The sequence below is a fragment of the Amphiura filiformis genome, unplaced genomic scaffold (genome assembly GCF_039555335.1).
Source record: "Amphiura filiformis unplaced genomic scaffold, Afil_fr2py scaffold_145, whole genome shotgun sequence".
Taxonomy (NCBI): Eukaryota; Metazoa; Echinodermata; class Ophiuroidea; order Amphilepidida; family Amphiuridae; genus Amphiura; species Amphiura filiformis.
In genome coordinates this window covers 1-11227 of record NW_027305609.1, presented here as the reverse complement: position 1 = coordinate 11227, position 11227 = coordinate 1, and the positions used below count along the sequence as shown (strand labels likewise).

General features: G+C 35.5%; 1 protein-coding gene across 1 annotated transcript; it reads left to right on the top strand.

Moving 5' to 3' along the window:
* Nucleotides 1-5610: 5610 nt before the first annotated feature.
* LOC140145128 (A disintegrin and metalloproteinase with thrombospondin motifs 6-like) lies at nt 5611-10982 on the top strand (the record flags this gene model as incomplete). Its single annotated transcript, XM_072166904.1, has 5 exons — nt 5611-5701; nt 5826-5895; nt 6076-6343; nt 10334-10520; nt 10807-10982. Coding segments are annotated over exons 3-5 (432 nt in total), but the record flags the coding sequence as incomplete, so codon positions are not given.
* Between the last annotated feature and the right edge of the window lie 245 nt (nt 10983-11227).

Sequence of the window (11227 nt, the reverse complement as noted above, 5' to 3'; positions counted from 1 at the left end):
CACTTTGAATCTCCTATCATGACACGTGTACATCTATGGATAACATACTGTACAAAAATTAATATCAAACACTTCCAGGTTTATCAGAATCCTTTTATTTTCCACGCCCCTTTTCGTGTGTAGGATGAACGGTTATTAGTAACTTCTCACACGAGAATAATTTACTTGGAATTTCATTTTGGATAATGTAATTAATATTATGAACTACGAGTCGTCCTGTGCATTAAATAGTGACGGATGTTGATTTTTGTAATTTTTATGAATATTGGCCAATTTTAAATAGTGAGTAGTTTAATATTACCAAGATTTGAAGCTCAAGTTTGCAGTATTAATTAGTTAATTAATTATGCAAATGACGGATGTTGATATATTACATTACCCGACGTTTTACATAGTGACGTATCTAAGATCCGTCACTATGTAAAACGCCGTTTACTCGGATAAACAACTAAATTTATTGCATGGCGTATCTGTCACATCCGTCTCTATGTAAAAACATGATTTTTCAATTTGAACGTACGTAATTCAATATCGTTCATTGAAACCTACATGATTTCTTGACGTATGTTGATAACTGGGTATAAACCAAAAACGTTTACGTAGAGCAGATATTCAATGGATCATTATTTTAGTAAAATATCACTTTTAATAAACTTTGAATGCTTCGAGTTGATTCTACAATTATTTAGAGACATTATTTCAAAACTTTACAATATAAAAGGGATGGTTAAGTAATAAAAAATTAAAATATGATCCTTTTTAATGAGTAGGTTATTGAAAGATGATCAAAAGATGTTCAGAGGCGTTTAGAGGCGGCTTCAAATTGACAGATAATACAGCGTAAATTGGTAAAAACTGAATACAATCATTGGCGTTTTGTAAAAAGAAGTTACAGCTTGTGTGACTAGCTATATCATGAGAGTGAGAACTAGTAAATCCTCAAATACAATATGCCATGTATGTCGTGGGCACTTGTGAGGAGTCGGTTTTATCATGAAAAAAGCGTTTAATAATAAGCGTAAAGAACCGACGGATGCTTCGAAGTCCGTCCTTGACCCGACTTTTATGCGCAAGACATACTGACGGATGTGTGACGGATGTCCATAGACCAACATGTTTTTTCAACAAAGGTGTAACAATGGCCTCCTTGAATGCATTAGGGAAAATGCTATCTCGCAGAGAAGCATTAACGATCTTAGTAACATTGGAGAAACAACAAACACATTTTGCTTTAAAATCCAAGTTGGAAGTGGATCAAGATTACAAGACTTATTTGCAAGTTTGCCAATAACCGTTTCAACCTCATCAACTAACGCGTGGACAAAATAAGTCAATGAGTCTGTTGTTTGACCACTGGATTGAACCATACTGTCATTACCAATTATATCAATATCAAATTCGGCACTGATTTGATCAATTTTGGATTTTAAAAAGCAAGCAAATTTATCAGCAAGTTCGGCAGCAGATTCATGGATTGGAAGACATTTACCAGCTCTGTTTAGCAGGCCGTTAACTGTACTGAAAAGATCTTTACTATTAGCATTGGCCAGTTTAGACTTGAAGAACTTTGTTTTAGCACGCAAAATAAGATCACTGACATGGTGCACCTGATCCAGATATGCAGAACGATCGTGCTCACAACCAGACTAGCGCCATATGCGCTCTGATCTCCTGCGCACCCGCTTAGCTTTCCTTATTTCTTCATTGTACCAGGGAAGCCTACAGCGAGCAGCAACAAGTTTTGTTGAAAGAGGGGCATATTTATCAAGCAGGTTGGTACATATTAGATACAGTATTATTAACATTATCAGAGTGAGGTAATTTTGAAAGACTATTGGCAAGATCACCAGCAAACACTTGATTGTCAAAATCACGGAAATTACGCAAGGTACTAAAATACTCTATGCTATGGTTGATCACAAATTGGCGTACTCTTTGATCGCGTCTAACTTAAAAACTTTTTTTCTGGCGAAGTTTAACATCCGTCACTATGTAATACACCCGACGGAGTGTTTAAATTACAAGTTTTTTTTTAAATCCCACATTATATTGAGGTACACAGAACAACAGAAATCTTCTCAAACTGATTAATCAGAAACACAGGTCAGTCACAGTGGAAGTCTCTGGAATGAATATTACATTGGGCTTCAGAGAAGAACGGCACTCCCTTGATTGACGCGAGTGCCCTGTCAATGAGCGACATACGCGAAGCTTTGTGTTCACTTTAAGACCGCTGATCTGCGCCGACCAACGAGTTCACGCACAATCGGCCGATCAGATTATTGGTCTATTGCTATGATTGTCAGACGATTGATTCAGCCAATCAGAACCCCACTTCCGTGTTTACGTTCTGCAAGCTCTCAAAATGTAAACAAGTGCCGTTCTTCTCTGACAAAAACTTTAAGTAATCACAAGTCCTATAAAACACTCAGTTCAGTCAGTTGCGTAATCAACTGACAAAAATTATACTTTTTGCACGATAATGATACCCAATGATGTACTAAAATACTCTATGAAATTATGCATTTATACACACAGTGTCCGATATAGTCGCTGGAATGAAAAACACATTTGCATTTTTGTTGGTAACAACACGAATCCTCTCATTTAACAACGCTTTCTCAGCTTTATTCACAATGTCGCGTGCTCGTTTGGTATTGATCGGTCAGTTAAGCTTTAAACTGGTTGGAATAAGACCACTGTGTTTGGCCTGAAGAGAAAAGACTCTATGACATCTGAAACTCCATCAATTGGGAGGACTTTAAACCTATGATTGTGAAGCCAGCAAGACCACCAGGTAGCTAAAAAGAAGCCATTAGGATCCGCAGAAAGGACATGACACTCTAAACAAGGACGAGGGGGCCTACGCACTCAACATCTTTGACCAACTCATCACGCCCTCTACGGTGCATCCTGTCTGTTGCCTATAATAGGAAGCAGTTAGAAGTGATGAGTTGCCAGTCTGATGAAACCACTAGTGTAGTATTGAAAGGTCACTAAATCGTGTAGTAGTGAAACGTCACTAAAACGTCACTCAAACGTCACTAAACGTAGATTCATGCCTCTACAAAAGACATAGAATAGGTATATTGCATTCTGTATAATAATATATTAAATATAAACAGTATGGGCATACCAATGTCTCAAAACTGAATTGCGCGAACAGAAGACTTATGGCACCCTTTTGTTCCATAAATCAGTCATATACAAGATTGGACTCTTTCTACAACAATCAGTTCTGCACCTGGGGAGGGTCAGTTTGTTGGAATTCCTCAAATTCCTTTGATGTACATTGTCTCAGGAAGGGGACCCAACTACTGAATTGCTCAGAGTTCATACGGGTTGTAACTTTGATTCACACACAAAAATCCATAATAAAGGAAGGATACCATAAGTTATTAAAAGTGTACAATACATGTACAACTTATACAATATTTGAGTATGTGTGCTTAGACTTTTGTCAAATTTACATTTTAAAGTGCTATATTTACTTTTTTATCGAGAAATATCGGACTGTTTACCTCTTGATTTACGTCAAATGTTGGGCTATTCAGAAATTAACGCCACCCCCCCAGAAGACATGTACGTTTACCATAAAACTTTGGGAATTTCCAGACCAAAAGTGTATCCAGAATTCCCATTTTGTCAATAAAATTATTACAAAATTGGGAAAATTGCCAAAATTTCCCAAGCCTAAAATAAAAAGGTGTCATTTTCTTGGGAATTCCCCTAACTTCTTTAGGGTTGTGAAAATAATGACTTTTTTTGGGAAAGGGGGAAATTACCAGAGCAAAACATTTTGTGAATCCGTGTTTTCTTTAGGGGTGCCTTTAATTTCTGGAACAGCCATTGTTCTTATTTTACTATTACCAATTTACCTGGAGCTATACCATTCTGAGTGCTTAAAATCATATAACTTGTTTTACTTGAATTTACAAATAATTCATTTACTGTGAACCTGTATTCAAAAGTTTCAGTTTACAATTTTCAATTTACATATTATGTATTAGCATGGAACCAAACTCATTATTTTGTTTAACATAATGAGGGTAAAACGGATTATTACGTTCTTTTAGATTACATTTTTTTAAATTAACATTAGCAGGTGATAGCATGGAGCCAAACTCATTATTTTGTTTGAAATAATGAGGTAAAACAGATTATTAAGTTCTTTTCTCTATTAAATTACATCTTTTAAATTTACAATAGCAGGTGATAGCATGGAACCAAACTCATTATTTTGTTTTAAATATGCGGGTAAACAGTTGCTATTTTCTTTTTTCTATTAAGTTTCCTTTTTAGAAGGGGTGCGGCAATTCGTACCGTTCTTTATAGCTTGTATACCGGTTTCAATTGCTAGAAGTTGATCAAAATGACTTATAATAAAGATGCTATTTTAACATAGAGAACAAATCGTAGAAACTATTCAGATGCACCTAGAATAAGGTGCGATGCCACAGCCTCCAAAAGGCGTGATTCCAGTTGAATGGTTTTAAGGTTAGCTTCTATTTTAAAATGTCGCGATTTGGTACTTCACAGCATCTTGGCAGTGTGCAGATATGCTTTAGTAGGTCCTATGGTTCTTGAGTTATGTTGTAAAGAGGACTGAAACAATATCACTTTTGTAAACCTACATTAACTCATTAACTGCAATAAATCAAACAAGTTTTCAAAGTATTATGATTTGTATAATGAACTGTGTAAGTGTTATTTTTCAATAATATATTGATTAAGATAATGAAATTCGATTTTTGTTGGCTGCATTGCCAACAATACCTTGTATAACCTTATTAAGAGTTCAACTTTAAGGCCTACTCAGAAACTATAATTATTTTGAAGGTTTTGCAGGCAGATTTTCCGTGGGTTACAATACTATGCATAGGATATTAATTATGTTTGAGGCCCAATTCGTAACTCCATCGTAGGATAGGAGCGGCCCTGGTACGCCAGTGGTTCAGCGTGGTTTTAGACTATTTTGTATATATCATGGAACAAAATAAATCAAGTAAATAATGCCTTGACTTGTTTTAGTCTTCTTTATCCGTCGAGTTAATTCGTTTATTTTCTAAACTGCTGATAACCGCTACCACGTGACTCTAATATATAGATTATATTATTTCTTTGAGTGTATAATTCCTCTTCCCATCAGATACTTTCCCTAGGAGTAATCACGTGACACACATACAGGTAAATCCAGGAATACCTAATGTTTACAGGCCAGTGTGCATCCGGAGAGGTGCATGCTGGGAATCAGTCAAATGTAAAATGTTAAATATAATAGTGAAATACAGCTGTGATGAGCCCTTAAAATATAAGTTTCTGAGTAGGGGCGCACCATTTGATTTCCAGGGGAGGCACGGAATTTATTTTTAAATCGTCCGCTAGTGAGACGATGAAAAAACTCCCCACTGTGATGAGTAAAAAAAAACATTTCCCCACCAACTCTACCTAAGGTTTACATTAAAATCATGGAAAAATCGCCGCCTTCCACGGCCAAAAGAAAAAAATTCGCCTGACTCAAACTCCAATGCCACTCCCCTGGATATCAAATGGCGTGTCCCTAACATTATTACAACTCGATAATGCCATTTGAGATCATTATTACTAATAGATTTCTGTGCAGTACATGATGGCGTCAAATGAGCTCAAACTTTTAACTTTTGTGTCGCTTTTGACGGTGTCACTTAGTATTCACCCGGTGGTAAGAATGCATCTATTATTATCAAAAATGACTAATATACTTCGTTAGCTTATGATGTACTTGTATCTTTATATGCATTGTACTTTTCATTAAAATAACAGAAATTCTAATTATATTTTTGTAGCACGATGGCTTGATGAACGCGGATGAGTTACGTACAAATTATGGAACAGTTCCTTTCGACTCGGAAGATTGTAAGTATATTGAATACATCTACATGTATTTATCGAAGTCTGTCTCTCCCTTTCTCTCTCCCCCTTTCTCTCCCCTGCTTTCCCTCCCACTATCTCTCACCAAGTCTAAAACGTAGATTTCAGACGATTTATATTATGTTATGTGACATCATATAATAGGAATATTTAAATATATTTCAGTATCTGACCTTGAATTAGTCAACATTTGGGACAATCAGCCGACTGGTGACAATCCTCTTCAAACTGGCTTTGAGTTTACCGCCTTTGGAGAGGATTATCGTGCCCGTGTGTACGAGAATCGTCATCTCATGCGTCCTGGTTTACATGTTGAACGTTGGGGAAAGACAGGCAGGGTATCATCTGAACCAGTACAGCAAGGATGCTACTATTTAGGGAACTGATGTCTCACAGCAACAGCGTTGTCGCTGTCAACAAGTGTTCAGGAATGGTAAGGCAGCTAATCTTAAAACTTAATCGTAGTTTGCCGTAGTTTTAGTCGACGCAAGTGTTACTTGAGGCAGTGCGTCACACTAACCCCCCCCACAAATTTTCAAAAGTATATACAAAAAATCATAAAATTACACAATCGGGTTTTTTTGGTCAAAAAAGGTCCAATTTTTTTGAGAAAAAAGTCCACTTTTCTCAAAATCACCCCCCCCCCCTCGTGAAAAAAAAGTCAATTTTATTCTAAATCAGCTCCCCCACCACACCCCTCACAAGAAAAATAAATCATGCGTACGTGTCTGACTTGAAACGTCTAGTTACGAATTTGCTCACCGATATCAACACATTCATGGCTAGAGTCGAGGCAATCAAAACATTGCATAAATCAACAATAAAGCAATGAAAGTTTGGAAGTAAACATAGCCGATCACGACGGACGATCGCATCAAAAATGTTGTTAAAATGGCCCTTCAACTTAATTTTCGAATATTCAAATTAGAAAACCTTTGCTCTGAAAGATGCAGTTGACTCATCAAAATAATTATCATACAAATGTGTACATCATACAGTAACAAGCGTTGCAAAAAATGACAAAGCCTGATCTACCAAGCTTCCAACTCCAGCTTTGAATGTGTAACTATCAAGTGCAAAGCTATAAAAGTTCTCAAGTACCAGTTCTTTATTACTTGAGAGTCATTCCCGGGCACACACACAACGCATAACGTACTCATAATATATTTAAGAAAACCCATGAAAATGGCATATTTTGACAAATTTGACATATTTTTATATAATAAAGCTGCAAATCTGAACATTCTTTTGCTTTTTACTCCATGTTTATATGTTATTCCTATCAAAAGTTACGACATATTTTGTGAGCAAAGATTCTGTCAAACTTGATAGGCTTCGTTTAATTCCAATACGTTTATGTATATTAGAATTCTTTTGTATTATATTGTTTTTCAACCAACTATTTTAAATACATTTAACTTAACAATAAAAACTGAGTTAATTTCTAATTAGAAATTTACTATAATTATTAGTTTTGGTAATTAAATAACATATCTAAATATTTTGATACATTATCGGGTGGATAATTGACGATGTTGACGATGTTGATGATGTGCAACGTACTGCTTACATGCTTAAGATAAGACACGTGATGTCAACTCTCAAGACATTTCCAGAAATACCTTTTGTACACGAATTACCATCAGATATATATTTTTAGGCCTAAATCGAGTCTAGATATTATATTCAAAGTAATTATTTATTAGTATATTGATGTATTAGATTATCCACTAAGAAACCTTACAATGCTTGGCTTAAGCATTTTGCCTGAGCCTGGTCCCATCAGGACCCAATCGTATGTCTACCCAGACCGACAGGTTAAACAAACGGAAAGAAAGGAGAATACAGATTCAATAAGCCCTAGCAAAAGCCTTTGCTGTGTGCTCCAATTTTAAACATTACCGCCAGCAAATAAGTGTTGTTGTTTTTATTTGAGCTTAAAATTCTGGATACAACAATAACTCCACTGTCATAATAATAGAGACCGACTTCTTATCCGCTTTCAGTCATTAATCATCAAATCTTAAAACAGAACATCTAAGCTGCAAAGGGTTAAACAAAATAAACGAGTTTTTTTTATTGGCAAACAACCAAATAAGTAAGTAGATAAGTAAATAAGCAGATAAATAAGTAGTAAATAAGTGAATAGATTTTCATTGGATTTGACTTCATAATTGAGAATTTTAGTTAACCAAATTAACCAAATAAGTACTAGTGTATCATTTTGTAAATTAAATCAAATACTGGAACTAAATTTGCAACTCACTTTAATAAAAATCGGACTTCGTCAGGCATTTGATTGAATTTACAAAATAACAATACTGGATGAATAATCTACACAAAGATACAAATAAGTAAATCGTTCACAAATCTTGTACCCCAATACTCTAAAACTTAGAAGTTTTGTGAAAACTAAAATATTAGTTGCTATAAAGCTCTATGATATATGTTCATACCTTTTCAATGGTGTTTTTTTGTTTTGTAAGAATTGATTATAATAAATTTAACTTCATTCATTCGTAAGGTTCAGTAGTGCAGATTGTACATTGAAATCGATCGTATAAAAAGGAAATTGTGATTTGAATCTTTAATATCAAATTTTAACGTTGACAGTTTTGTACTGCGTCGCGCGTTTCATGCAACGCGACTAATATACCCCTCGAAAAAGTATCATTTTGACAATAAAGTCATGAAATAAGCAGAGTGGTCTACCCTAATGCCCTTGCTGCTTTTTGGCGAGGGGAAGGAAAGAAGGAAGAAAAAAAAAAGAAGAAGAGAAAACTTCTTAAGCTGCCCGTGACCATATGACTGTTCGCATGATGACGCAATCGCATCACGTGTGATACCTGCCTGTGCATATGCTTTGTGAACTGTGGTTTTGTGTTGTTTGGTACGGTTAGGGTTAATATGCACGTATTATGGGGAAAATTAAGTGATTCTAATTCTACCGAAATGTTAGCCCTGGTTTATAGTCAAAATCAAAAGCATGCTCCACTATAAACATGTTAAAGTAGACAAAGGACCCAGGGATAAACCCTAGACTTCTAAATATTTTGTTTGTCACCCTCCTGAGACCAGATGTCTACCGCACAAGAGTTGATCTCGATCCCAGCCGATCCGTTTATAATGATGGTTAAAAAGACTAGATTGCGACTGACGGCAGGGCAAAGGCGCGACCTGATTGGTTGCTCACCTGCGCAATACGGCATACAGAGCGTCATACGCAAACTATTCTTTTTTCATTCATACTGCAGTTACTGTCCGTTTTCCTATAAACAATACACAGTGCTCTCACCATTGACGCGCGACCTTTACAAATAGTGTATGATAGAAGTATAAGGCATTTGCCTAGTTAACATCACTGTGTGAAAAATAACCGGCCAATATTTAAAGTATTCTCCAAACTTCTAGTAAATATATTTCTCTAACATGACCTAAAATTACAGCTAGGTTAGATGTTCAGAAATAGTCGCACTTTCGTAGAATATGAGTGAGGGCAAGGCATAGCTAGCTCATAGCTAGCCAACTCCCCGTGTTAATTGAATGGAGATTTGACCGAAAATATTGGTAACGGACCGCTCAGTTCTGAAGGATGCCACAAAAAAACGGTACAAGCTACATTTAAAGTATTCTATGAAATTCTAGAAAATATAGTTTTGTAACATGTCCTAAATTTTTAGCTAATTTAGGTGTTTGGAAATAGTCGCACTTTTGTGTTTTAGGAAGGATATGTAAACGACAGATAACACCAAAAAATATGAAGAAATTATTTCCAAACCGTGTTAAGTCAACAATCATTATGTTACTCATTTTCAAGAATGCTGGTTAACAAAAAGCAGCCCATTGTCTCATTTCGTGAACAAAGGTCCACATACCATTGTTTCCTTGCGTTTCCTTTATAATCGGTTACCCAACTGAAGCTATAATACCAGCTCATTGTGATACCGCACATATAAAACAGACACATGTGCACAACCAGAGAAGATCTGATTTAATCAGTTGAGCTGTTTTCAATGAGTGTTATCTTGGTTTAATAGCTTTTAATGGGGTTTAAGTCCTGCAAAGGTCGTGGTGAATTCTACTGTCGGTCTTGAATTAGATGGCATCATTGAAAGCAAAGCTGAAAACTGAAGCTGAAGAACTAGTTCTTAGTTAGAATTCCATGCATGCAGCCGTTGCAAAAATACTCAATTTACTGATTTTGTCAATAATTTTGGTTATGAAATACCAGGAGAAATTAAACAAGAATGTTCGTTTTTGTAGAGCAATGATTGACATTGGTGTCACTCAACATAGTTTTAGATATGATTTGTACGTAACATTCTCAGTAGTTTTGGTAATTTTCGTCATCAGTCGCTTAATTTTTTAACTTGCTGGTCATCTTTAATTGTATCATATATTTAATCATTCGTCATTTTATTAGACAGGAATAATAAGCTATGGTGAGCATGACCTATATATCCTTCCGCTGACAAGAAACCACACAGAAATCTACAGAAACCGATTCAGACGTGATGGTACCAACCCACACATCGTACATAAACGAAGAGCGTCTGCTTCTGATCCAGTTAACTCTAACTCCCAGTTTTGTTCTACCTTGGATACAGACGGTAGGATTCTTTCGAACAAAAAACTTCTCGAGCGAGAAACCTGAATTATCGCCGAGAACAGGGGCGTACCAAGAGCGTCAGTTGCTCATGTACCAATAATAATAATAATAATAATAATAATAATAATAATAATAATAATAATAATAATAATAATAATAATAATAATAATAATGCATGCATGCATGCATGCATGCATGTAATGTATGTAATAATACATTACGAGGTGGTACTGTGGCTTATATTTTAGAATTTACGGTATTTTAAAATTATTTGTCTTATATCATAGACTTTGATCCTGACAGTGGATTAACTAGAACGCAAGAATTTCAGGGTGCAATGGGAGAGAATCTACAATCAAGAAGTGGTGACAAATTCATGGAGCTTCTAGTAGTTGCTGACAATGGAATGAGAATGTACCACAAAGAAGGTCTGGAATCTTACGTGATGACATTGCTAAACATAGTAAGTAATTAAAACAATGTGTGATTTAAAAAAAAAAAAGGGTCGCACTAAATTTTGTTTGAATTTCTACTTTTTTGCATGATAGTAATAATGGAATAGGCAACGCCTATTTAAATATCGTAGGATCAGAAGTGCTCTTATTACAGCCAACTAAAATTTTTTGATTAATTTCGGGGTTCCCCTACTTCATCCCCTGCTTTAGATTATCAGAGAACCTCCTTGACAGTCCTTAATATTATTTAATG